This window comes from Amphibalanus amphitrite, unplaced genomic scaffold (assembly GCF_019059575.1).
Source record: "Amphibalanus amphitrite isolate SeventyFive unplaced genomic scaffold, NRLGWU_Aamphi_draft 000843F_arrow, whole genome shotgun sequence".
NCBI classification, from domain to species: Eukaryota; Metazoa; Arthropoda; class Thecostraca; order Balanomorpha; family Balanidae; genus Amphibalanus; species Amphibalanus amphitrite.
In genome coordinates, this window is record NW_024882337.1 from 287,619 (window position 1) to 313,316 (window position 25,698).

Below are 25,698 nucleotides of genomic sequence, written 5' to 3' on the forward strand. Positions count from 1 at the left end.
CGTTAAAAGAAACGTTTAAGCGTATGTTGTTAGGCGCTTATTCATCAGAATGAACTGTTAAAGCGTTAAGATGTTTATCACGCAGTAACTATACCTTTATTTTTATAGGCTTCAGAAGCTCCCTGGAAAGGAGATACATGGGTTAAGCGCATGTAAATGCACATTACACGTTTATAAGATACACATATTGGGGAGACAGCTGTAAGTCCATGGTGACGACTTGGGGAGAATGTTGATAACGTACCACTTGCCAACACCTTTAAACCCCCTTTCGTAAAGAAAAGACGCTGCGACATTATTTGATTAAAATATCAGCGCATATACCATAGAACAATGGTATTAGAACTTCACTGGATTGTCGATATTGCATAGATACGTGGCAGAGGCCTGAACTCACTTCTTCTCCCGGATCTTCCTCGCCGTCTCCTCCTGGATTCGTTTCTTCTCTTCCATGCGTCGGATGCGCTCCTGTTCGCGCTTTTTCCGCTTTTCGACGGCCTCCTGACGCTCCTTGATCAGTTCCTCGCGCTCCTCTTCAGACAACTCTGTCGACGTACCGAGTCGCCGTTACAGTTACATACAAAACGACAGCTACTACGCTTCATCGTGTGTTCAAGGGTTGTTATACACAACTCAAATGACAATAAGATGTGCGTTGAATAACGACAACTCAAGAAACTCAAGATTACAAAATAAAAAAAGCTTTCGGTCACATACAACCTTGATCACCGTGTTTCACAATGTTTCACAATCATGACATCCGCCAAACACTTACAAGCCATATCTCTGTGATATCACTTACCAAATACTACACATCACAATACCCATCCTAACGCTTGTCTGTGTTTTCTCGGCATTTCATCGAACCCCAACCATTCACTCAAATTGTCAGACAACCGAACGCCATCCGTGCCGAGGAGATGGCGTTCGGTTGTCGACCGTGGAGCGACGGCCGTGCGCGGGCGTCGACTCACCCTGCACCTCCAGCGTGGCGGTGGAGGTGGCCTCTCCGGCCGGGTTGACGGCGCGCACCGTGTACTGGCCGGCCATGTCTGGAGTGACATCGCACAGCACCAGACTGACGCGGTCGTCCACGTACAGGATACGCACGAAGCGAGAGAGCGACAGTCGTAGGTCGTTGTGGAACAGCGTCACCTCTGTGGGGAGAACGGGCTGGTGGTGAACGAGATCGGCAAGTGAGAGCGTGAATTTCTCATCCCATTCGCTGCTCTTGCATGTCTCATTAGCATTTTGATTATGAGGAGCATCGTGTAAAATAGCAGTAGTACATTTGTTTTTGTTTGTTTTTCACTATTTGTTTTTACTATTTTGTGCTTTATTGTGGAACCGTACTGTAGTTTTATGAAATTGCTTGATATGTGTCTACATAGATAATATTCTAATTTTCTATGAGGAATTAAGCTAGACAGCTGCGATTGTGTTCGGGAGGGAATGAGGTTCGCTGGCAAACGAAGCAGCGTTGCTGTCTGACCTGGTCTCGGTACACCCGAGACGGCACACTTGAACTCCACTTCGCTCGAGTTCTCCTTCGCCTTCTGGTCGGTGAGCTCCGTGGTGAACTTGGGCGGCTGCTGGCGGGCTAAAACAGGGAGACAGTTTATCAGACCGTTTTTTTTTTTACTCAGCGCCTGCACTTCATGTCGTCTGATAGTATTTTTTCGTTAAAAGTAAGTGTGTTTTCGTAAGTGTGTTCGCAAACTATTTTTAGTTACTTCACTAATGCTGTTTGGAACAAGAGGTTAAAACATCAGTTCCTTACGGCTGGTATTATTTAAAACGTAGTATTATTACTTACAACTAAACTTTTTCTCGAACTCCATCATATTAGCCTGTAGAAGAATGCTGATCAACTTTTTATCATCGTTGTTGAGGCCATGACTTACCACTACTGGTTAAACAGGGCCGTTGTCTTGTTTGGTCCCCTTGATAAGCATCGGCTAGCTGCAAAATACGCATGCATTGGGACATGCGGCTGCAAAATAATCTTCACGCGTAGTTAGCTCAATAAATAAATGAAAACACAGCACACTGCTAGCTACAGCTCCCGGACTCTCACTGCAGTTAGTATCAATCATTACATCGTTATGCTCTTGCATGTCACAACACAAAGTTTGTAGCGAGACACTTTGACTTCGATGTTGTTAATTTCCAAAAACGCATCACCTCATTTCACATTCGCCCTCTGTCTCTGACATGATCTGCCTCTCAAGCTGCAGAAACTCATTAAGTTCATCGAGCTCCTCGGTGCTGCAGCTACGTCGCAAAGGGAAAGCCCTCCTTTCAGCACCTGCACGCTTTGACTCTTCAAGCTCATGTGTCTCTAGATCTCGGGAAATCTTTCGAGATCGCTCGATTGAGCTCCTCGAGGACGACAACTCATCCAAACTCCCCGAACGGGCTGCTCGTAGACTTCCGCTTCCTTCAGAGCCTTCCACAACTCTTTCTCCGAGCGTGTCATCACTCTCATCTCCGGAGCTTGCTAATGACGGCCGCGGACTGTACTCTGATACGGCCAGGGTGGCAGCCAGAGCTCTTTGATGCGCGGAGGGTGGTGGTAGGGCCGCTAGTCGTTCCACAGCCGACCAGCGCGGCATCTTCAGCTTGTCCAGCAGTGAGCGCATGGTGCCATGTAGAGACTGAGACGCGCTGTAGCCGCGCGGTAGCTTCTCGCCCACGGGATTGACCTCATCAGGGCTGGGCGTTCGCGACTCTGAACTCCCTGGCTCACTGCGTTCACTGATTGGAGACAGGATGGACGGAAACCCTTCCTCCTCTGGAGATGGTTCCTCGTCGTCTTCTTCAGCCTCCTCCAGGAGATCTTCCTCTCCTTCACTTCCAGCCAGCGTCTGTTCATCATCGTCCTCATCCTGGGAATCCTCTGCGTCAGTAGTCTCGGGCTCCTCGACGTCGTAGCTGTGCTCGTGCAGGACAGAGTGTGGTGAGGTGACCTCCATCACCCGAACCCCGTCGGACGAGGTAGAGGCTACGCTGTCCTGGCGACCCTTGGTTAACAGGGCACGCAGGAACAAGGCAGGATCATCTTCAGACATAACGGAGCAGATGCTTACATTGCGCTCGCGCTCTTGTGCTGTCTCATGCTCGTTGCCACTGGTCTCCAAGCCAAGGCTTTTGTCAAGAGTTCCACTGTTAGCCTCTGAGGCCTCTCTGGCAAGTGTAGATTCCAGCCTGAGAAACTCGTCGATGCTTTCTCCAGAGTCGATTTGTGTCACTTCGGTTACGTCCTCCATCTTGGTGTGGACTTCGGAGGTGCGTGATGTATCATCAGTCGGAGTTGGCGATGTGACTGTCGGTGCCTGCGTATCATGAGCGACCTCAGTAATTGAGACCCGGCTAGCTGGCACACAAGGGTCACTCATGCTCTTGAATACAGCGCTTGTGACTGGCTGACGACATGTGGTGCTGATGGGATCCTCCGCTCCGTCTCCGGCGTCACGTGGGCCTCGATGACCTACATCGCCATCCTGCCAGCCACTCATACCTCGCAGCATGGCAGGTATGATGTCAGTGTAGTCTGCCCCGTGAAGTGACAGGCTATCATCAACGCGGGAGCTGCAGTCTCCCTCGGCATCGGCACCATGCCATGTCGGGATGTCATCATCCGTGAACAGACTGAGCATCTCGATGGCCGCAGAGATGGAGCCGCGATGGCGGCTGAGGTAGTCGTTCATCAGGCTATCATCGTCCGCAGTCTCGCTGTTGGCCGCGCGAAGCTCCAGCAGGAGGCTGCGCTTCCGCTGCACCTCGCTGGCGGCTTCCATGTCAGAGGCAAACACACTGTCGTCGCCCATGGACATTTCTGCGATGCTGACCGTGGAGGTATCCATCGGAGGCGGCACACCATGCTGGGTTAGTGATTCACCGCACGCGGGATCGGCGGCGCGGCCGGAGTCGTTACCTCGGATTGCCGCCTTCGTCTCCTCCATCTGCACCACCCAGTCCGGCTTCCGGTAGCTGGGAGAGTCCTCGTCGTGACCTGGATGCGGGGAGTGCGGTCAGCAGGCTGAGGGAAGTTCGTGTGACAGCGTTTGTTTCATGATCGATACGTTAAGCTTATGGGACCTATTCTTGCGTTACTTGTGCTACGCAGTAAAATAGCAAGAGTCAAGAAGAGATGGAAGGCGGAAGGTATAAAGAAGACAATACCACAAGAATAAACCAATTGAAGCAGAGACCAGCGCATGAAACCAAACCAAAGTGTACTTAGTGGTCAGTATGAGCTCGACATCGACCAGTGAGTGATAACAATAGTAATGACGATACCCTCTTTGATGAATCTGCAAAGTGTTTTAAGTGATATTTCTGGCTTAAAATGAGACAAAAATATAGGTTTCAGTGAATCTATTTTTTGTTTTATTTGATTGTGTCGACTCTTTCTGAAACACATTTACTTGTAACAAATTCACTCACTGGTCGATGCATGATTACCGTGTTAATATCCTATGTATCAGTATTTATGTAGGTTTGCTGAAACCCCTGGAAAGGAAAACTGAGTAGGTAATCGTCCCAGAGCCGTGCCTTTGTCAAGGCAAAGAGCCAAGAAGCAAAATATCTGAAACAGAGTTAGTACGTTGAGTTACATCAAGCACAACGCACCTCTCAATGAAGGTAATGTTCAGTCATGTTAGCATCAAATAAACGAGTAGCCCTTCACTGCATGCAACACATTATAAGGACGAAAAATTGAACGAGTATCAACAAACGCATCAGCATGAGATAATATGTGAACCAGCACCTGATCCCATTTTAGTGATGTTTGCGTGACACTGAGCATCATTTAAAAAGTACGGTTCGATGTAAAATGAGAAACGAGACGTTTTAACACTTGTGTTCGAATTCTCGGACTAAGCAACACAATGAATTATGAAAAGTGTGAACATTTACTAAAAATACAACGCCTCGCCGTGACAGACCGAGCTGCTTACGGGTACTGGCACCGGTACCGGCCGCCAATGCGGTACTCACTGGGCGCGGACTCTACCAGCAGCTGGGTACTGGTGGTGGCCACACCCCGTTCGCTCTCGGCCTCACAGGTCAGCACGCCGGCGTCGTCAGGGAACGCCTGCAGCACAGTCAGGCGCTGCGTGCCGTCCTCCAGCGTCTCCACATCAAAGTCACGGCCCGGCTGGATCGCTCGCTCGTTGAGGTACCAGGTGACCTCACACGGTGCCTCGGGCGCCAGGCGGCACTCGAAACTGCCGTCCAGAGCGGGAGTAGGATTTCAGTGGTGGCCCTGGTAATGCATGCCGCGTGTGCGTCGGGAGCATGCAGCATAAGTAGATCAACAATCAACAAGTCAGGCTGAACTATCCTGATCCTCGCCCTGTTGTCAAAATCTGCGCCACTCGCTATGCTTGGCATTGTTTGTGGCCCCAGGAAGTTCCCCATTAGAATACATTGACAGTATTTCTTAAATTATCTCTTTTGCTGGACTGCAGTAGATTACTTTTTGAACAGCTCGATAAAACTTCCTTAGTTGAAAACAATTTTCGTTCTTAGCTTTACTCACGTGATGGGGCTGCCTTCCGGCACACTGGTCGTTCGCGGCAGCCGGCGCACGAAGCGCGGTCCGAGCTCATCGGGTGCGTCCAGCAGGTCCTCCTCACTGTGGTCGTCCACGCTGAGCAGGGTGCCCACCGTCATTGAGGCGATCTCAGAGTCCTGCACGTACTCGTACGGCTCGACGCTGACGTGAGACGTGGCCTCGCCGGGACCGACGGCGTTGGTGACGCGGCAGGTGAAGGTGCCGGCGTCCTCCGGGTACACCTCGCTGATGTAGAGCGTGCACACGCCGTCGGGCGACATGGTCACCTCGACGTCACGGTGCTCGTCCATCGGCTGGCCTTCGTGCAGCCAGGCGACGCGGGTCGGAGTGGGTGAGACGATCTTACAGGACACCTTGAGCTCTTCGCCGTCCATCAGCTTGATAACAGGTGTCAGGCTCGTTACCTTCGGTAAGTCAGAAGATACTTCCTCCTCTTCAGGAAGTTCCTCAGTCGGAACCTGCTCCTCAGGTACCGGCTCCTTTTTAGGAGCCGCTGGCTTATCTGGCACCTCTTCAGGTGCTTCATCAGGTCTTTCTTCAGGGTTTTCTTCGGATATCTCTGGCTTCTTCTTATGCGCCTTCTTTGGCGTTTTCTTCGGAGTCTCTTCTGGCACCGTCTTTTCGTCTGTCACCACCTGCTCTGGGGACTCGGATTTGGTCACGGAGACTGGGCTGGATCGATCAGCTCCCACGCTAGTCTCGGACGGCTGCTCTGGGGCTGGCTGGGTGACAGAAGGCTCACGAGGCGCCTTCTCCGGCGAAGACCGCGGCTGGATGGACGCCGCTGAGGACGTCATGCCCGCCTCATTCTCTGCAACACATGTGTACTCTCCAACATCCTTCGGTCGCATCTCACTAATAACGAGCACAGTTTTGTTGCCGTCACTGGTAATGTGAATGTTCTTGGTGTTCTTGAGCCTCTTGTTATCGCGCATCCAAGTGAAGGTGACCTCAGGCTTTGCGGTCACCTCTGCCTCGATGACCACTGTTTCTCCCAGCGGGACATGCTGAGGTCGGACTGGACGCACGAAACTGGGAGCTTGCAGCTCTGCCTCGTCAGGCAGCTCCGGCGAAACGACCAGCGTGGCACGTGACCGCGCCTCGCCGGCCGCGTTGGTGGCCACCACCTCAACGACACCCTCATCGGGCGTGGAGGCGCGGGACAGCACCAGTCGCGACTCGCGGTCGTCGGTGATGACCGTGTAGCCCTCGGTCTCGTCGACAGGCTTGCCGTTGTGGAACCAGGTGATGACCGGTGGCGGCAGGCCCTCGAAGGCCGTATGGTAGGTGACATCGGCTCCCGGCCTGGCGACCACCGCTCGAAGGGGAACCACCAGCGCTGGCGGCTGGCTACCCTCGGGCAGACTCTCCAAATCGGTTCCTGTGGCAAAAGGTTCACGGTTGTCGACTTTCTTAAACATGTATTAGCTCTTTGAAAAATATATTGGTCCATAGATATTATCGCGGATGGATGCATCTAAAGGTGAAAACAAAGGCTTGAACATTCATCACATCTTTGGGTCAAGAGCAAGCCATTACAGCTGTAATGAACGAACCTTCGACAATGATGAGGTTGGCGGTATTCTGATCCCGACCGAAGGGGTTCTCTGCCAGAACGGTGTAGTTGCCGACGTCTTCCGGCATCACGGTGGGTACCGTCAGCCGCGCCACGCCCGTGTCGGGGTTGAAGGACGGAACAAAGTCGTCCGAGGGACGGATCTGTGGAGTGAGAACACGACGGAATGTCTATAAATGAATCTTGCTCTCCTGACTCGATTGTCAACTGACACATCACAACATCTAGTGAATACTGAATGTTGTCAATGCAATGATTGTGGATAGTGATGATGAAAAACGATATATTTAGACACCTGCGACGAAGAACGTTCCAGTAGCATCTACAATGAATTAAACAGATTATTTTTTTAAGACTCACCGGCTGTCCTTCGTGGAACCAAGTGATTTGCGGCGGTGGCGAGCCGATGACCTTGACCTCCCAGGCCAAGGTTTGACCGGGTCGCACTTGGCGAGGGTTGAGTGGCTCCACAATCTGAGCCGGTGCTCCTTCTTTTGGTTTCTCTGCAAAAATGGGTGAAAACAGGGTCAGCTTGGTCTTTTTTTGTTTTTAATTGCACGTTGCAACAATCATTGTTATGCAATGTTACTGATAAAATGGTCAGCATTTTCAAATGACAAAAGATATGGGGCAATGTGAAAATCGTCTTTGAAGTTCCTCATATTTATATACATACCTAAGCGTATCCTTATTTAGCTGGCTTACTCAGCCTAAGTGCGATACAATTTGCACTGGCATTTTTCGACATTACAGATCATTGCGTTGTTAATTTTATGATTCATGATTGTTAATGTTATGTTAATGTTATGTCACGAGGTTTCATTATGTTAAATTATTGTTAAGTAAAGACACGTTTCAAACACTGAAGCGGTTATTAACATTTTGCTTGATGCATTGGTATCCTTGGCAAAACATCAAAACGGAGAAAACTTGGCGAAAAAAAAATGATTAGTTATATTTTATTAACACACATCACAATTGCTAAGATATCGTTAAGACTCATTAAAGTAAATGACACTAGAAACTGAAAGAAATAAAGCGGGATCAATGAAAATGTCACGACTCAATCACGTTGGCATAAAATAATCGTAATGTTGTCGCTTGCCTGAAACGACAAGAACATGTGAGTAAACACACGCAAGCATGCTTTATTTAACAAACAAACGAAAAAGGAAAACAGAAAACGAAATCAGCAGAACTGAGAGATGCAATCTACCTTGTACCACCAGGCTAGCCGTTGATGTGGCCGAGCCTCCGGGATTGGTCACTTTGCAGGTGTAGTGTCCGACGTGCTTGCGCGTCACCTTGGTGATCTCGAGCACAGCTGTGGACTCGGTGCTCCAGCTCGTAGTATGCTTAGTCGTTTTCAAGTCAACATTATTCAGGAACCACGATACCGTAGGCGCCGGATTGCCCTCAAACTCTACCTCAAAGGTAACAACATCGCCTCTGTTAGCGACCACGGGCTGCATCTTTCTAGTAAAGCGAGGAGGCTTGATTTTCTGTGCGCCAGGGGCTGGGAAGAATACCATGCGACTTTTCTTTGTCTTCGGCTTCTCAGTTGGAACATCTTCGCCTGGGACTTCTTCCACTTGAACATCTCCCTGATCAGGAACATCTTCAGCACTGTATTCAATTACCTCCTCGAATTCATCCTTTTCTTCCATTTCATGAGTGAAAACTTCCTCAGTAGTAACACTCTCAGGCTTTTCTTGTTGATCGGGCTTTTCTTGGCTTTCAGGCCTCATTTTACGAGGCTTTACTTTCTTTTTATCTGATCGTTTTCTCACAGGTTTCTCCATTGTTGAATCGACTTCAACGGCTTCCTTGGAAACAATTTCAAAGTCTTCGGTTGTCCATGTTTCTGAAGAGACCTCACTGACGTCCTCTTCGGTCGCCCTTTGGGTCGGCTTAGCTCGTCGAACCTTGGGAATGGCACCCGTCTCTCTTCCATCCTTTGGTTTCGGTGACTCTTCACCAAGCTTTTCGGGTTCCGTTGGAACCTCGCTTGGAATATCTTCCTTGTCTTTTGGCACTGGCTTCTCTTCTGTTTCTGGAAGATCCTCCTTCTGTGTGTCTGTATCTTTGGGAGTCTTGTCATACGGTTGAAGCTCTACTGGCTCTCTTTCAGGCAGTGTTGGAACGTAATCTGGCTTTATTTGACCATCTGCCTCTTTTGGTGTTTCGTCTGCTGGTGCTTTAGCAAATGGCTTAAGGGTTATTTCTTCTTGTGGCTCTTCGCCACGAGGTCCAGGCTTACCAGGCTTAAGCCTATATTCTAAAGGCTTATCATCTTCAGGAAGTTTCCCTTTTCCGATTCTCAGACCTTCCTCGTCTTCAGGTGTCTCCTGGTCCGGTTTCTGCCCTCTTACCCACCTTCCTTTCTCTGGAGACTTATCCTTTTGCTTTTTGGGACCTTCAGCTTTTGGAGCTTTCTTTAAAGTCTTGGGAGTTTTGTCTTTCTTTGGCTGATCGGGCATATCCAATTCAAGCTCATCAAGTTCAACGTCGTCATGCGTAGGCACATCAGTTGGTGCGAATGGCTCTACTTCTATGATCTTATGTTCCTTTTCCTCAGTCGGTATTTCAGCTTCCTCTTGTTCCGGAAGCTTCTTTAGACTAACGTCTTCCATTGTCACATGTTCAGGCTCATAATCCTTCCGTGCGGAAGGTTTCAGCTTGGGATGTGCCCAAGGAACTTCCTCTGGCTCCTGTAATTTTACTGGCGCTGGTCTCTTTTTTAATTTTACGTCCTCAGGATGATCCTTGGCCTCTGTGTTGGGAGGTACAGCCGCTTGCTGTTCCTCTGGTTTCTGCAGAACAACTTCAGTTTGCCTTTGTTTTGGTTTCTTGACAGCAGCCTCATCTCGTTTCTGTGTGATTTCTTCGTCAGTTGGTGCATCCAACGACACCCAATCTTCAGGTGACTGAGCACATTCAGCTGGCACCTCAGTCACACCCTTTTCTGGTCTTGTGCCCTTCTTGTGCTTTCTACCTCTTGGCCATGGCTCCTTTTCGGGCTCCTCTTTCTTTTCATCAGCAGGTTCCGATGGATGAAGATCTTGCTCCGACCTGTCGTCCGGGGTGCGCTGCTGCGGTTGTTGGCCCAATGGCTGCTCCTCTGTAGGCTCAGCACGTGGCGTAGCTTTCAGTTTGGGGTGAGCCCACGGAACTTCCTTCGGTTCTTGTGGTTTAGGGTGCGCCCATGGAACCCCCTTTGGTTCCTGCTTTTGGGTAGGTGATGCGGTTTCTTCTGGCGCTTTGCCTTCCTCTTCGCGTGCTAGTTCATCTTCTGGCAAGTCCGTAGCTGCTGGCTTTTGAGGTTTTATTCCTCTTGGCCGAGTCGTCTCTTCCGGTTTGGCGGGACTTGCTCGTGGTGTGTCAGCTTCATCCGTCTTCTCTGGTTGTGCTTTCTCTTTTTGCTTCTTGGGAGCTCTCCAGGCAGGCTGGGTGTCGGCTTCGGGTCCAGTGGTTGTCTGCTCGATATCCTGCTGTTGAGGAATTGTTGCCTTTTCCACCATCTCAAAAGATTCAGCACTTGAGCTTTTCACAACGTCAATCTTTTCAAATGATGATTCGCTGCTGCTCTTTACGACTTCATAGCCTTGTTCATCTGCAACGCTTTGCGATGTTTTTACAGGCTGCGTAGGCTTCAGCTGCACCGTCTCTAGTTTTTGCTTTTCAAATACCTTTTCTTCCTGTTTGGTCGGCTTAAGCTGAACATTTTCACGTGCCCAGGGAACTGGATGCGCCTTGACCTCTGTATCTTTAAGCATCTCACTGATGTTTTCAGTTTCTTCAGCTTCTTGTCCGTCCGCTGCTTCCTCGGCCTTTCTTAATGGCTTGAGGTCTACCTTGCTGAGTTTGGGTTTCTCGACTGGCTTACTTTCTGTCACAGTTGGCTTTAGTTCTGCCTTGCGTCTCGCCCATGGTGGCTTTGCGGAGTCGCTTTTCGTTTCGTCCTCGTCGTCAACGCCTGTTTCCACCGCACGTTCTGGCACAGGCATTTCCTCGAGTTTCGGAACTGGTTTTAGTTCTACCGGTTCTAGTTTAGGTTTCTCCGGCCTTTTCTTTTCTGGCTTTTCTGCTGTGCGCAGTTGCTCTTTTGCGCGAGCCCAAGGCACCTGCTGCTCTGCTTCAGGTTGGAGGGACGCATCTTGTGGGAGCTCTGATGTCTCACCGCGTGCGTCCATGGACCGTCGGCGCAGAGTATCAGCCTGGTCAGGCACCGGTCGGAGTTCCACCGTGGCCAGCTGCGGTTTCTCCAACACCTTCTTTTCGACGGTCTCGACGGCTTTCAACTGTACGCTGCCGGTAGCCCATGGTGCCGTATCACTCGTGTACTGTACCCGTTGGCGCACGAGGCCACGTGCCCACGGAGAAGCTTCTACTAGCTCTTCTTCTGTGGGTGATATGCGTCCGTCCTCGGCGGCCATCGGCTGCTCTTGCGGTCGCTGCTGTGGTTGCTGTTTTTGTCTTAGCCATGGTCGCTGCTCCTCAGGCTTAACCTGCTGCCAAGGTTGTTGGGCCTGTTGTAACGGCTCCTCAGGCTGCTGTTTCTGCTGAGGCTGCTGTTGCCAGGGTTGTTGGGGTTGCTGAGGCTGCTGCTGTTGCCACGGTTGTTGGGGTTGCTGAGGCTGCTGTTGCCACGGTTGTTGAGGTTGCTGAGGCTGTTGCCACGGTTGTTGAGGTTGCTGAGGCTGTTGCCACGGTTGTTGGGGTTGTTGAGGCTGCTGTTGCCACGGTTGTTGAGGTTGCTGAGGCTGTTGCCACGGTTGTTGGAGCTGCTGAGGCTGCTGTTGCCACGGTTGTTGAGGTTGCTGAGGCTGTTGCCACGGTTGTTGGGGTTGCTGAGGCTGCTGTTGCCACGGTTGTTGAGGTTGCTGAGGTTGCTCTTGCCACGGCTGCTGAGGCTGCTGAGGATGCTGAGGCTGCTCGGGCTGCTGTTGCCATGGCCGCCGGGGTTGTTGTGGCTGCTGTTGCCATGGTTGTTGAGGTTCCTGAGGCTGCTGTTGCCACGGTTGTTGGGGTTGCTGAGGCTGCTGTTGCCACGGCTGCTGCGGCTGTTGTTGCTCGTCATGCTGTTCCTGAGGCTGTTGCGGCTGCTCAACTTGCGGCTTCTGCCATAGCTGCTGCCACGGAACCTGCTGTGACTGCTGTGGCTGCTGTGTTTGTGACAGAGGAGGCTGTTCGAAGGCCGGTTTGAGCGGCACCTGTTCGATGCGAGGTTTCTCCACTGGCTTGGGCTGCTGGCGCTCCGTGGGACGGAGGCACACGATCTCAGACGGACGGCGGCCCATCGGTGAAGCCGAGCGAGCGCGGTCCGTCGAGCCGCGCCGGCTGCCCGGCAGGCCTTCCTCGGGCATCAGGAACGAGTAGCGCCGACCGCGGTCGTCCTCGCTGATACTGATGTGCGAACTGACGCTCATCGTATCGCTCCAATCGTCGTCGTCTTCCACGTGGTGAAGCTCTGGACGCTCCAGCTGGAATTTGGTCGGCTTGTGAACGATGCGCTCTGCGCGCTTCAGCGTCTTCTTGGCGTTGGCCCATGGCACTGTCTCGGGTTTCTCGCTCTTCTTCGGAGTAGATCGCTTTTTGGGCGGTGCCTTCTTGAGCGGCGCCGCACCCCACCACCGTTTGGCGGTGTTCACCTTCTTCTCACGCTGAGATTCGTCATCCTCCGGCGTGGGCGACGGAGTCTTGGGAGTGACCAGTACGGGGACCTCGATACGAGAAGGCGGCCACACTGGTTTGTCCGGTTGACCCGGCTGTGCTGACTGTGTTGGCTGAGCTGCCTTGCCCTCTTTGGTCTCTGGCAGCACGGGCTTTTGTTCTGAAAATGCATCAGACAACGCATAAATGTCAGTAGGATCTACTGCAGGGTGCGTTCTTTTAGATGACCATGCTCCCCGACACTCAACAGCGGAACAGCAAAATCTACGTGATACTGGAACATCGTGTTCCAGCTTTCAGCGAATGCCGTTTGGTACATTTCCTACTGTACTAAAACTACTGGCTCATTTTGAACTGTTCATGAGCACTTCTAGGCACCATCTTTAATTGAAAGGACATATCTACCTACCTAACACTCCAGAGTCATTCATTCATTCATTCTTTCATTCATTCAAGAAAAAGCACGTCATCAACAAGCCAGCTCAGGCAAACACAGATACGGTGCCTGACTTCCCGTCCCTTGTCGTGCAATTTGTCCTCCCGGGTGAAAGGTTGCGTCGCTAATTATACCAGGGTTCGTGCTCGGCTCAGGCGACGGTCGAGACACCGACGCCGCCAGCATCCCCTCCCCAGACTGTGGGGCGGGGACAGGGAGGGGGGAGCGGGCGGGTCGACCAATCGGCGCTCACGCTGCCGTGCCGCCCCCAGCGCGGGAGGAGCCAGTAGCTCGGCGGCGGCGACGTGGGGACGACGGGGCTGGAATTGGCGACGGTGGCAGTTGTGGTGACGGCGTGGAGAAGGGGTGAGGTAGTGGCGGAAGTGGTGCGACTGAGACAGTGGTGCGATGGCTGAGGTGGTATCGTGACGGTAATGTTAGTGACGATGCGGGTGATTAGGTTGGACTGTCAACATACATAACTGCACGGGGTACGAGAACATAAAGCCAGAAGAGAGCTTCAAAACAGGACGGAAGAGCCCCTGCTGCTGTAAGGTTAACGATGCAGGCAGGCTCAGGCTGATGAAACCGAGGACGTCATGGCACATCAACTACCGGAATGTGACACGACGAAGTCCTGAGCATTTCAACGACTACCTGACCTGGCCTGTGGGAAAGGACGATGGCTGGGGAAGAATGAGCCTGTTACCAGAGAGAAAGTGAACGATTGGTGAGGACTTGAGCTTGGCGATGTGTGGTGAATGGTGATTTCTGCGGGCGTGTAAAGTGGAACGTAAAGGCTGATAAATGGCGTAGTGAAGGACGGGTGTGAGTAGTATGCAATGAAAATGTATATGAGAAAAATGGCTCTGATTGGCAATTGAAAGGGGGAGGATTGGGTATGGTTGAATTGATGCAATTGTTGAAAGTGAAATTAATTGTTGGACTGGACATAGTTGAGAGTTCTTGGTGTAAAATGTGAAGATTGGATTTGAATTTGTGTTATGCACTCCATTATTGTTACCAAACGCTACCTTATCTGTTGGATCTATCGCTCGTCTGCCTTCCTCCGAAAGTGAAGCCTCGCTTCTGACCCAGTCACTCGCCATTTCTTGTAGCATTTCGCCACAATTTTTAATTTTATTGGAGTCGGCCGTAGCTCCTGCACGCCCATTCCGCCGCGGCTTGGCTGCGCACCGTGCAATGTGTCCGGTGGAAGTCTATTTCTGTCCTGAGCGCCCACCCTACTGTCCGCTGGCACGCGTCCTGTGTCCGCCCTCCAAGACCCGTTTTTGTCCGTCGAGACGGCTTTTCACCGCCCGGTTCATTCACCCCCGTCTCGCTGGCCAGCTGCGTCGCCGCCGTCGCCGCGTGGTCGTCGCTCGTGCGTCGCGCGTCGATGAGAGTGGCGATTGCCGTGGGCCGTCGGCCACGCTGCATATCTCCTACGATCCGCGCCCCTGTTTACTGAACTGCGAGGGTGATGTTCCGCGCAAAGACGTGCGTGCCAGAGATAGCATGTGGCGGGCTGGCGGACTGTCCCAACCACAGAACCCGCGCAGTTACGTTGGAAGTCGTTATTCTGCGTGCGTGCGAGTATACAAATCCCGCTTCCCTCCTGCTTTGCGTAGCAGGAGGTGGGCTACCCACTATTTATAGATCTGTGTTTACATAGTGCGTATGTGCCAGTCGGCTCGATCAGCCGAAGGTGTTTGAGATGTGCTATTTGTTACGCTGAAGGGAAAGCTTATGCGTTTTCACGTAGTCATACATTTTGTAGAAACCAAGATGGCTAAAACGTTTTGGCTCCATTTGATCATGCTAGTCGTATGCTCTCCTGTCAAGCAGCTCTCGGGTTCTGCGTAACCGATGTTTTAGCGTGTTCCGCGAATCTCTGCGCCCGGACTCCCGCTGAGTTTGCTAACACCCGGCCGAGCTGACGCTGGCCGCAGTCGCTCCCATTTATTTGTCTTTCCCGCGTTGGAAGCGGCGAGCTGCGGCCAGGGCCCCGAGGTCATCTGCTGACGCTGTTCGGGGCTGTCGCGGCGACCTGGGGCGACAGCAGCTGGCACCGCGACGGTGTTAAATTACCGTCCAGTCTTGGGCGACCCCTCCCCGCTCGTTCCGCGACGATCCCTCCCCGGCCACCCTCCCCTCCGACCCCTCCCTGTCCGTCCCTCTACGATCGTTCCCCTCCGCAGCGCTCCGCGGCCACCGCCTTCATAATCCATATCACGGTTTGTATTGCCGAATGCTAATGAACCTCTTGAGTAATGTCTTGGTGAATTTGCCGCGATGTGTGCGTTATCCTCTGATTTTCTTTTTTTGTGACAGATCTATTGAGAAATGAAGTGCATGGTTGCGATCTCAATCTCGTTAGAGCTTATTTTGTGAGGTGTTGGAAGGCTACTTTTAAATATATGATGATATTTATGGTCAACATACCCGTTTTCTGCACAGGAGTAGTAACGCTACGATTGCCGGCCAGTTGTCAAATCTATCGCCGTGGTTAGTGTTGCCGAATGTCGTTAGCGGTGTAAAATAAATCGAGTATCTAGTGAGCATGTGGTTATTTACTGCGGTACCTTGTTTCTATCCGCACCAAGGTTAATTAGTCCGTTAATTTAGTGGTTTAAATGTGCTTACGCAGCCAAATGAAGCTATCTCCAAAAATAAACGTCTCAAATATCCATTCGTCGGCATGATGTTAAAAAAATGATGTTAGGCAAAGTATGTCTGCGACAAAAAGAGTCACATTTCGTCAAAACAAGAACAGTACACATTTATTATCGCCAGGTGAGTCGTACTGAATACAAAAACCTCGTGTTAGGTCAGTTATCAAAAGCACCCGTTGGTATTAGAAAAACGATCGACGTAAAAAATCGAATCGATAAGACACTCCGTTTCTGCATTAGTGGACGTGGAACATATGTACATGTATGGGATGCGATAAAAGGACATCTTACAGGATAATCATTGAATACTGGATACTCATTAATGTCGAGTTAGCATGTGATTGTCTGTGTGCGGCCGGTGGGAACCGGCAGGAACGGTTTGGGTGATTTGCATTATGTGCATCGCACGGGCAGCTTTCGGATGAAAGGATACCGTCACCAGTACCTCCCTATAGCATCACCAGGCAGCACCAGTCACCACAACCGCCACCACTACCACCGCTACCGATTGGTATACCTTTGGGACAGATCCCGGGGCAGGGTCTAAACAACAAACGACTGGGACAGCTACCTGAGCGCTCCGACCCGGCGGATCCCGCCGCCGGTCGTCGCCGCTCATTTCTCACCGGAGTCATCCAACTCGGACTCCGACTCTGACTCTGACTCACTTTGGACCGTGAGCCGCGCGGAAGCCTCGCTGGTTCCGGCGCCGTTGGTGGCGCGGCACGTGATGGTGCCCGTGTCGTCCGAGTACGTCTCGCAGATCTCCAGCACGGCCGTGCCGCCCGTCAGTGTCATCTGGTGGCGACGAGGATGACGGCGATGAAAATATGAGGTTAAAGATAAGGTGTCGCATTGATTGATAACGCTACAGAATATTGTCAATTGGCACTGTTTTGAATCGATTTGCTTGCATTTGTTATTTTAGTTATTCGATAATGTCAATGATTTTTATCAGTTGCCCATGAATGTACGGTTGTGAAAAAGTTGTATCCATGAAAAATGGATGAAAGGTTCATACAAAGATAATTAACACTCCATCCTTATAGATTCATTTGACATAGGTATTTTACAAGAATTGGGACCGTTCCGTGCTTCTATCCTCAGGATACTGAAATCCTTCTCCTCCAAGCCGCAACCCCTCTCCGGGCTGGACAGGCAACTTTATCTCATGCGGGCTGCTCCCTTGGAGCGGCACCGCTGCTCCCGAGGGAGCGCACCCCGTAGCCGGGTGCAGTGAGTGCCTTGGGGCCGGGTGGCCTGTCCTCTGGACGGGCTCAGCCCCGGCGACTCACTAGGGTGCCTGCCCAGACCAATGTCTCCCCCTACATCCTATCATCCTCCCGGCTCTGAAATGGTCTCATTGGACCGAAAGGGCCTAACCCAACAAAACAAAACAAAAATTACAAGAAAAATGATCCGGTGCGTGGTCGTTTGCATTTGCACCAGCTCACCCTGAAAGGAACTTCATGTGTTTCCGGCACGCTTGCATAACGGGAAACGTCGCAGAGAGTGGCGTGGAAGGGGAGCGAATTTTCCGAATTGCGAAATTTAAATAATTAAAACATTGCAAAAAGCTACCACGAATGCCTCGCGTGACCAGCTCGGTTGCCAACTCTGCACCAGATGTGAGAATTCTCTCAGATCCCGCTGCAGGGTGTCCCATAAGTCTGCGGTCTCCCTGTGCCAACTGTCACCGCGGCGTCCAAACAGCCGCCCCAATGGCCGCCATAAACACCCGTCCAGCCAGAGGTCTTTGCCGGCCCGTGTGAGGTGGATTTAGATGCCAGAACCGGCCCGGTGCCAGGAACGTGCCTGGCATAGGGCTGTGTGTCTTCTGGCGCCAGCATTCCAGACAGAGCTGAATTGTACTCTAGCCTTGGCAGCGATGCGCAGGCAATAAATTTGGTGGGATATGGTCTTCTTACGAAATATTTTTACAACACGCAACCTTTAGAATGCATAAGTTTGCAGTCTTTGTGAGCGATAAATAGTGTAATGCTTCTATGCTCAGCCGTTTGATAAAATACATTTTGATACATAAATGTCAGGCTTCGAAAACATGATCTCGTCAATTGAGAAATTTGAAGTTTGTTCGACACTTATCAGTCTAATACAGCATAGGGGCATTCCACGTCAAATCAAACACCGAAATCCGTCATCCCCTTCGATTTTTCTGAAAATTTGTAGGCAGACTGGGCATGGTTCAAAACTGAGTTACGTGTCATATTTTCGAAATTTGATAACGTATCGCCGAGATATAGGTCATCAAATATAGCCAAAAATGCCACACATCATTTTTTTAAATGCTTATAACTCTGGTTCCTTTTCTGGTATCAAAATGATATTAACAGGGTCTTGTAGGCAATTGATAAGGCTTTGATTTTTAATTATAAAATTAAATTGAAGTGACCTTGAAATGCATTTGACCTTGAGTTACAACAGAAAAATTTAAATAGCAAAAAACACGCCACCTTCGATTTGAGTAATTTTTACATATTATGTCCGTCACAATGTTCCTAACCATCTGTGAAAAAATTGGAGTGGGCCATTCATAACTTTCGCGGCAAACGCCGTTTTCATGCATCAACATCACGCAACCGCGCGTGACCTTGAAAGACAGAGTCAAGACATGATTGCTTGTGTACACTTTCTGAAATGAATGATTGCTGATTAGTGATATCCCAAACTCTGCGAGAATGGAAATGCATAGTCATCGTAGTCAAGCATTCACGTTCCATCGTAAAAGTGTCTCAGGCAAACGGTATTTTGCGGTGAATTTTGAGCCGTGTGGAAATGCATCATGAAATAAATTCAACGAAAACATTATCACGCAACGATATCTTCACGTCTTTTGATCTTCACTATACGAAAGAGCATACATTTTTGAGTATGTATGGGGAATTTCTAGTTAATCCGATAATAAATATGGCAGTTAGAGTCCTGCTAAGAGTAACATGTCGCCGGCTGAGGCGGGATCGGCCGACGCGGGAAACGCAGCAGTCACAATTTTGTGTTTACACGTTCATATTTCAATTGTTTACCAACCTATTTTCAGAATTCTTTCACCATAAGATTGCCTGTACATTTCTTAGTCTTCTCACAAAATTTGACGCGAATCGAACGTAATCAGCGGTAAGGAGCGCGATGTAAAGACGGAACCGTTCCGTTCCGTCCCGGCACAGTCTACAACTCAGGCGGCGCGTAGCGGTCGGCGCCGGCTGCCGAGTCGCCGCGTCGCCGCGGCCACAGGATGTTCACTTTACACCGCTATTACTAGAACAGTTGTGAACCGATTTTCTTATTGCTTGCACGATGAGATGTGCAATTCAATTCTGGACAGGTAGCCATAAGTAATTTCGCATCAATATTATGAGATACTGGCGAAAAACAGGAGGGGTGGGGCGAAATTCACTCTTCCCCCTCCACTGCACGTGCTAACATACGTTTGCATATGTGCCATTTTCTTCAAAACTTATGAATGGCCCACTCTAATTTTTTCACAGGTTGTTAAGAATATGGTAGGCAATAAAATATATGAAAATGAGCCAAATCGAAGGTGGCGTGTTTTTTGCTATTTCAATTTTTGTGCTTAAGAACAGAGTTAAGCAAATTTCAAGGTCATATATTTAAGTCGATGCAATTCTAAACAAATGCTTAAGAAATTACCTTAACAGTAAGGTTTATTTCATTCAAATCAAACAAGTACAACCAAAGTTATGGTCGTTCAAAAATATAAAGATGCAACATTTTGTAAAAATTTGATGCCCTATATTTAGAAGACCTGTGGTCAGAATGTGCAAAAAACATCAATGTAATGTCCGGGGCGACACAGGAACTCGCTCACAAATTTATAATGAAATCGCTGATGGTAAGGTGCAAAACAGCCGATTTTTGTTCGATTTGACGTGGAATGCCCCATAGCATTTTTTCCGTCATAAAACACGATCCGAAATCATGTGTGTCAAGTTCTCGCCTCTGAACCTACCTTGAACTCCCCGCTCTGCGGGATGATCTGGCCCTCGCGCAGCCACGTCGCCGTAGGGGTGGGCTTGCCGGTGATTTTGGCCACAAACCGGGCGGGCTCACCCTCCATACAGATGACGTCCTTCATCGGGGACACAGTGGGGACGATCTCCTGCTTCGGAGCTGAAAATAGAAATAATCCACATATTAGACACCGATCCATGATCACGGTCCGTTAACACATTGTGCCGGCTTTACCATATAACTACAGACTACTCTAAATGCTTACGAATAAAACATACGTCATTTCCCACTTTCAGCTTCACTCACCTGTGACTTTCAGCGGCGCCTTCATGGTTGATTTGCCTGCCGAGTTGGTCGCCACACAGGTGTATATTCCCTCGTCCTCCTTGAAACACTCGGAGATCTTCAGCACGAACGTGTCGCCGTCCTGCTCGATTTTGAAGTATTTGGACGGCTTTACCGGTTGTCCATCCTTCAGCCATTGCGGCGTCGGAGCTGGAGGCGAAGTGTGAAGGCATGTCAGAGGCTAATGATCGTTACAGCTGGTGGAATGCTTAACTTCAGTGAAAAAATCGCACGGTGAAATGTTGTATTGATCAGTGAAATTGATGGAATCATAGACCACTATATACCTATATAGTGGTCTATGATGGAATTGATTGATGGCTTGATGAAATAAGAGAAAAGGGCTGAGGAATTGCTACATTGAATCTAATCCATAAAGCCGTCTTTTACCAAGTGTCACCTGCAGCTGAATTTTAATATTTCCTCCCACTATTTAACACCACGTCTAACTAACCTGGCTGCCCGGAGAAGCGACACCGCAGTGTGGCAGGGTGTCCCTCCTGCACCGTGACGCCCTTCATGGGCACGGTTATCTTTGGCGGAACCTCCTTCCCCTGGGCTTTGGGTTTCGGCTGCGTGGTGTCCTCTGGACCCTCAGCGACTCGCAGCTGAAAAGAGAAATTGGGCATCAGCAATTCAGCAAATCGATTCACATGTGTGAATCACCTCTAAATGGAGTTAGTTCGACTCTTTAGGTTCAGTCAAACGCCGACTAAAGGTGTTCTTTGACATCAGCGAGTGGTTTCATTCGAAGATAGAAAATGATGCTCGATTCCTGATGACAACAACATTGCTGTTCAAGGACTGATTAAACGCATCAAAGAACCATTTATCCGACTTCGTGCGAAGTGATGTCATTTCAACGAAACTGAGTAAAAGAAGAAAAACACACCCAGACAAGCAAAAGCGACACATGCCTGCGTCGTTGACCGAACCTCCTCTAAACGTGCGCACGGCCCACCCACCTCAGCCTGGCAGCGCGCCTCCCCGGACGCGTTGATGGCCACACACTCGATCGGCCCGCAGTCGTCGGCAGTCGGCTCCAGCACAGTGAGCGTGTAGGTGTCCCGGTCGCTGGCCACCTTGTGGCGACCGTCAGGTTCCACGTGGTCTCCGCTCTGAACAGACGGGAGGGCAATGTGGTGTCAAAAGGAAGGGTGGAAATTGCGAGAAGCTGACAGAGATGCGATTCTAATCCTTACCGACATTTCAATCTCCTTTTGTTTACGTCTCATCGCTCATTTATATTATGTGTCTTTCTAGTTTCTTCTAAGGTTTTCAGATTACTCTCATAAATGTATTTGTTCATCTACCTTTCATAATCGTTTCAACCTTCCACTAATCTGCCAATTTTCTCTCTCACCTTCAGCCAGTAGACGTCGACCGGTTTCGTTCCGGCCAGCTTGGCCTCGAACGTGACAACCTTGGTGCCGGGCCAGAGCTGCACGTCGCGCGGGGTCTGGGTGAAGTTGGGCGGCACCTGGACACCGTGCGGCAGTGGACGTTCCTCCACCACCAGGTTTGCGGAGCAGCGCACCTGGCCGTGCTCGTTAGAGGCCACGCACGAGAACTGACCCGAGTCCTCGCTGTACACCTCCCGGATCTCGAGCGTCGAGTGCCGACCGGTGGTGGTGACCTGCGGGGACGACGAAGACAGCAAAGTGTGAGATGACATCGTAGCATATTCATTGTTCATTACTGCATAGATAATTGCTTGCATGTTCGCCTTTGCTCATTGTGACTAGTGCCAGATCACAGATGGCATATGAATGTGGCGATACACAATCCATATTTCGACCAACTTACCTTGAAGTCGTGGCTGGGCGTGATCGGGAAGTCCTCTCGGAACCACGTGATCTCGGGCGGTGGCACGCCCACAAAGTCCACGTCGAACCGGGCCCCGTTCGTCTCGAAAGCCCGGCTCGGCTGCATCTTACGGGTGAAGATCGGTGCACGGCCTGGCGCCTGGAAGACACACGAGACGTAAGTGGTTTGCGTGATGCCTAAAATACAGTTTCATTATTACTGGAATGTGTTCGATTTCAGTAATGACGATCGTTGTTGCAGTCCGACTCTTACCAGGCGCCTTTTATGTGATTAGCTCACCTCCTTTCCGGGTGCTGCGGGTTCAGTGGGCGCTGAGGCTGTGCCAGGTCGGGCTGCTCCCGGCTTCTGTCCTGCCTCAGCCCTGGACAAAACAAACATGAAAGCGTGATCAGTACAGTGGTATATGCGAGAAAACATACCATGCTATTTAAGGGTGGTATACTCTTCATTGTTTGAGATGAACACATCTCGTCTCATAGACCACTGTGGTTTAGACAGCATTCTAAGTTTTGCTGTGCACCTATTGTAAGCTGTTATTATTTGCAATGGTTATATCAATATGAGTTAATTGATTTGATGCTGATTGATATAAGATACATTAATCAAAATGAATTAAATTTCCACCGGTGATCGTGGAAGCCCATGTTGGTCGACTCACAGTTTCTGGACGTAGATAGCCGCCATGCCCTTGGCCACAGAGCCGAGCGGGGTTCTTTCTTGCGGCAGCTGCAGAGTGAAATTGCCGTCAATCCCCGTTCTAGACATGAACTCCATCACCCCAGCCACAATCACATTCAACGATAATTAACGTGTAAAGCTCTCGTAAAGCTTTTATCTTGTACTTTCACATTCAAAGTCGGAGCTATTTTTATGTTACTGAGATTGAACTGATATCGCAGCATCTACGCTTCATGATAGCCCTTCATAATATTCATTGCATTGCAACACACTGCTGAATGCATGGCTAGATATGTGCTGGCAGTTGGCACAAAACGCTCGTACCTGTTTGCCGACGTCTGAAGCGTCAGAGCCCCGCTTGGACCGCCTGGGCGCCTCGGGCTCCTCCACAACTTTGCTGTGTTCTCCCTGATAGAGAACAGATATGCCGGGCCGCACTTTCTCTTCGAAGACCCGCTCGGTCTCCACCTCTTGGCGCTCGCTCTGGTATTGTCGCAGGTCATAGTCATACCAGGCTAAAAGAGGAACTGCAAGTTATCGCGGGCAGCGGCAGGTGGCAGCACGGTGCTGATGTCACATGCGGGGCAACGCTCAAGGACAAGGCACAAATGCTGGGTGTGGTCACATATAAAGACGAGGACAGTGACATTAGTCGGGTAACATGGCTAAAATCACGAGGCACTGTCTAAAAGCATCAAGTCGCACGTAGAACACTACTCTGCAATCAACTGACACCAAAAATTCGCTAACGGTTATGGCAATCCGTTGTCTTCTCGGCCCCAATGTGGTCACACATTGATTGCATTTCACGCAGGTAAGCATAACCAGCTGCAAAGTTTTATGAGGATGACACCTCGGTTACGGGTTAGGACGCACATTCTATCAGGCGACAGAGGCTCGAAGAAAGCAAATAAAAACAAAGCAAAGCCTAGGAAAAAATCACTTCAAACCGCCAAATAGGTTTATGCGCAAACGGAAACTCATGCACCTGAAACGGCTCCTTACCTGTTCACTTCCAAACGCTGCTGAGCAATAAGACGGCGGTGTTATTGGCTATAATAAGTCAGTGAGCGGCGGCGGCAGTTTTGCGGCCAGCGCTGTGACGGAAGTGTAGTGTGTGAGATGCCCAGCGGCGTTAGTCGTGCTGTTTATGTGCTGGTCTCTGCTTCCCCTTACTCCCGATATACAAACGGCCACCTGGGAGGCTCTGGTAACCCAGGTCGCCGTCGGATGGCGCGCGCGGCGTGCCGCCCGGCCCACTCACGTTTCGGCGAGTTCTTGAGGACGGCACGGTAGTCGTCCTGCCGAGCGTTGATGTTGATCTCGCAGGAGCAGTAGGCCTCGCCGGCAGAGTTGCGGGCGACGACCTCGATCTTGCCGTGGTCGTACTGACGAGTTTTGGGGATGTCCAGTCGCCACATACCGTCGTAGGTCAGCTTGTAGCGTGTGCCCTGTGGACGGTTTATTACAAGTTACTACCTGGCTCGTATCGTGCTTCGATCGCTTTTGGTGTGATGGCGTAGCCGGCGGCTAGGCCGGCTACGCCCCTAGGCCGGCCGCCAATAGTTATATTCCATCTAAATGGATATTAAAACACAACCGAAAAGCCTACCTTCCGGAGCTCATTCGCCATCTCCTGATACTATTTTTACGCTGTATACCACCGAGCATACCAGCTTTCGGCACTCACGTTGACGATGGTGTGTCCGTTGATGAGCCACATGACGCGGGGTCGCGGATGGCCGGTGACTCGGCAGCAGAAGCGCGCCCAGTCGCCCTCGTTCACCGTCACCGGCTCCGGCTTGGTGACAAACACGGGCGCCTCGCGGGCGCGCTCCTCCTCCAGGGGCGCGTCGGGCGCCCGGTTCCAGTGGGACTCCATCTCCTGGATCTTCTTGACAGATTCCATGCCCTTCGGCAGCTGGGACTCGTACACGATACCCGGCTTGCCCTGATGGAAGGAAGAGGCCGTCACGTAGGGGTGGTAATGGTTACATTTAAATTTTCGTAACTACAGAACGGAGACCTCTGAATGATGGTCTAAGCGTCCAACCCGTTGAGCGGAAGACGGAGAATGCTGAACGGTTTGATTCGATAAGTTGTCGTTTTCTTAGTGCTATCGCCAAATAAGATGCAGCCTATCCTTCCATGATAGGACCAATTTCCTTCCGTGACATTCCCAACCCTTGCGCTACCCTGCCTTCGGTTCACTCTCCTCTACTGACCTTAGTCTTGATGATGGCCTTGGTCTCGTCCATGCCGTACAGGTTGGTGGCGCGGCACAGGTACTCCCCAGAGTCCTCCGGGTACACCCAGCCAAAGTTCATCGCCACGTAACCAAAGTCGTAGATCGGTGTGAAGCGGTTCTCTGCAACGTCACATACGTGGAATGTCAGCGGCTGATTGGGGTTTCATGGAGGTCGATGGTCATACATCTGATATGTAAGACCCCGTACTTCATTTGCCAGCAACGCAAATTGATGAATGAGTACTTGTTATGAAGATACCCCGAATGCCGTTTGCCCTCCTATTCAGACCATCGACAGAATACTCTATGAGATCAAGGTCGTGCTTCTTGCGGTTTTACCCATCTGGTTTTAACGCATCAACTCACTGTATGGCAGTGGTCTGCCGTTGAAGAACCACTCGACCTTCATGTTGGGGTCTCCAACGGGCGCCAGCTGGCACTCAAACTTGGTCTGTTCCATCTCCACCAAGTTCGGCTGGCTCTGGATCTGGGTGACGAACCTGTGTACGAGGCGAACACATGGTCAGACAGCTTTCAAACTTAGTAGGAACAGCAGCTCATCTTTATACCTGTCTTCTTCAGTAGCTCTTTTTAATGGACCGACATTGGATATAAGCGTAATCGAGTTTGTAACGTCGATATTTTAACAGGTGCCCCGATCTAGTT

The 25,698-nt window shown here is 50.5% G+C and overlaps 2 protein-coding genes across 2 annotated transcripts in view; both read right to left on the minus strand.

The window, feature by feature from the left end:
* Positions 1-25,698, minus strand: part of LOC122366983 (titin-like) — a gene marked incomplete at its 5' end in the record, with an annotated part of 146,027 nt that overhangs the window by 104,411 nt on the left and 15,918 nt on the right. Inside the window, 24 exons of the mRNA XM_043339714.1 lie at positions 95-122; positions 398-545; positions 975-1,157; positions 1,493-1,600; positions 3,938-4,015; positions 5,005-5,234; positions 5,549-6,965; positions 7,141-7,303; positions 7,521-7,663; positions 8,377-12,993; positions 16,613-16,742; positions 19,933-20,093; positions 20,241-20,429; positions 20,734-20,887; positions 21,245-21,397; positions 21,643-21,915; positions 22,086-22,244; positions 22,386-22,467; positions 22,765-22,832; positions 23,109-23,299; positions 24,049-24,235; positions 24,475-24,735; positions 25,010-25,152; positions 25,399-25,532. Coding sequence (XP_043195649.1) covers positions 95-122; positions 398-545; positions 975-1,157; positions 1,493-1,600; positions 3,938-4,015; positions 5,005-5,234; positions 5,549-6,965; positions 7,141-7,303; positions 7,521-7,663; positions 8,377-12,993; positions 16,613-16,742; positions 19,933-20,093; positions 20,241-20,429; positions 20,734-20,887; positions 21,245-21,397; positions 21,643-21,915; positions 22,086-22,244; positions 22,386-22,467; positions 22,765-22,832; positions 23,109-23,299; positions 24,049-24,235; positions 24,475-24,735; positions 25,010-25,152; positions 25,399-25,532 — 9,400 coding nt within the window. The remainder of the gene's footprint in view (positions 1-94; positions 123-397; positions 546-974; positions 1,158-1,492; positions 1,601-3,937; positions 4,016-5,004; positions 5,235-5,548; positions 6,966-7,140; positions 7,304-7,520; positions 7,664-8,376; positions 12,994-16,612; positions 16,743-19,932; positions 20,094-20,240; positions 20,430-20,733; positions 20,888-21,244; positions 21,398-21,642; positions 21,916-22,085; positions 22,245-22,385; positions 22,468-22,764; positions 22,833-23,108; positions 23,300-24,048; positions 24,236-24,474; positions 24,736-25,009; positions 25,153-25,398; positions 25,533-25,698) is intronic.
* Positions 1,911-3,343, minus strand: LOC122366986. The gene has a single exon (XM_043339720.1). It carries the CDS (start codon positions 3,267-3,269, stop codon positions 2,181-2,183), a length of 1,089 nt encoding a protein of 362 aa, XP_043195655.1. The 5' UTR covers positions 3,270-3,343; the 3' UTR covers positions 1,911-2,180.

What these genes read in the sequence shown, in the direction of transcription:
- LOC122366986 (XM_043339720.1), bottom strand. Translation starts at nt 3,269, where the DNA reads ATGGAGGACGTAACCGAAGTGACACAAATCGACTCTGGAGAAAGCATC.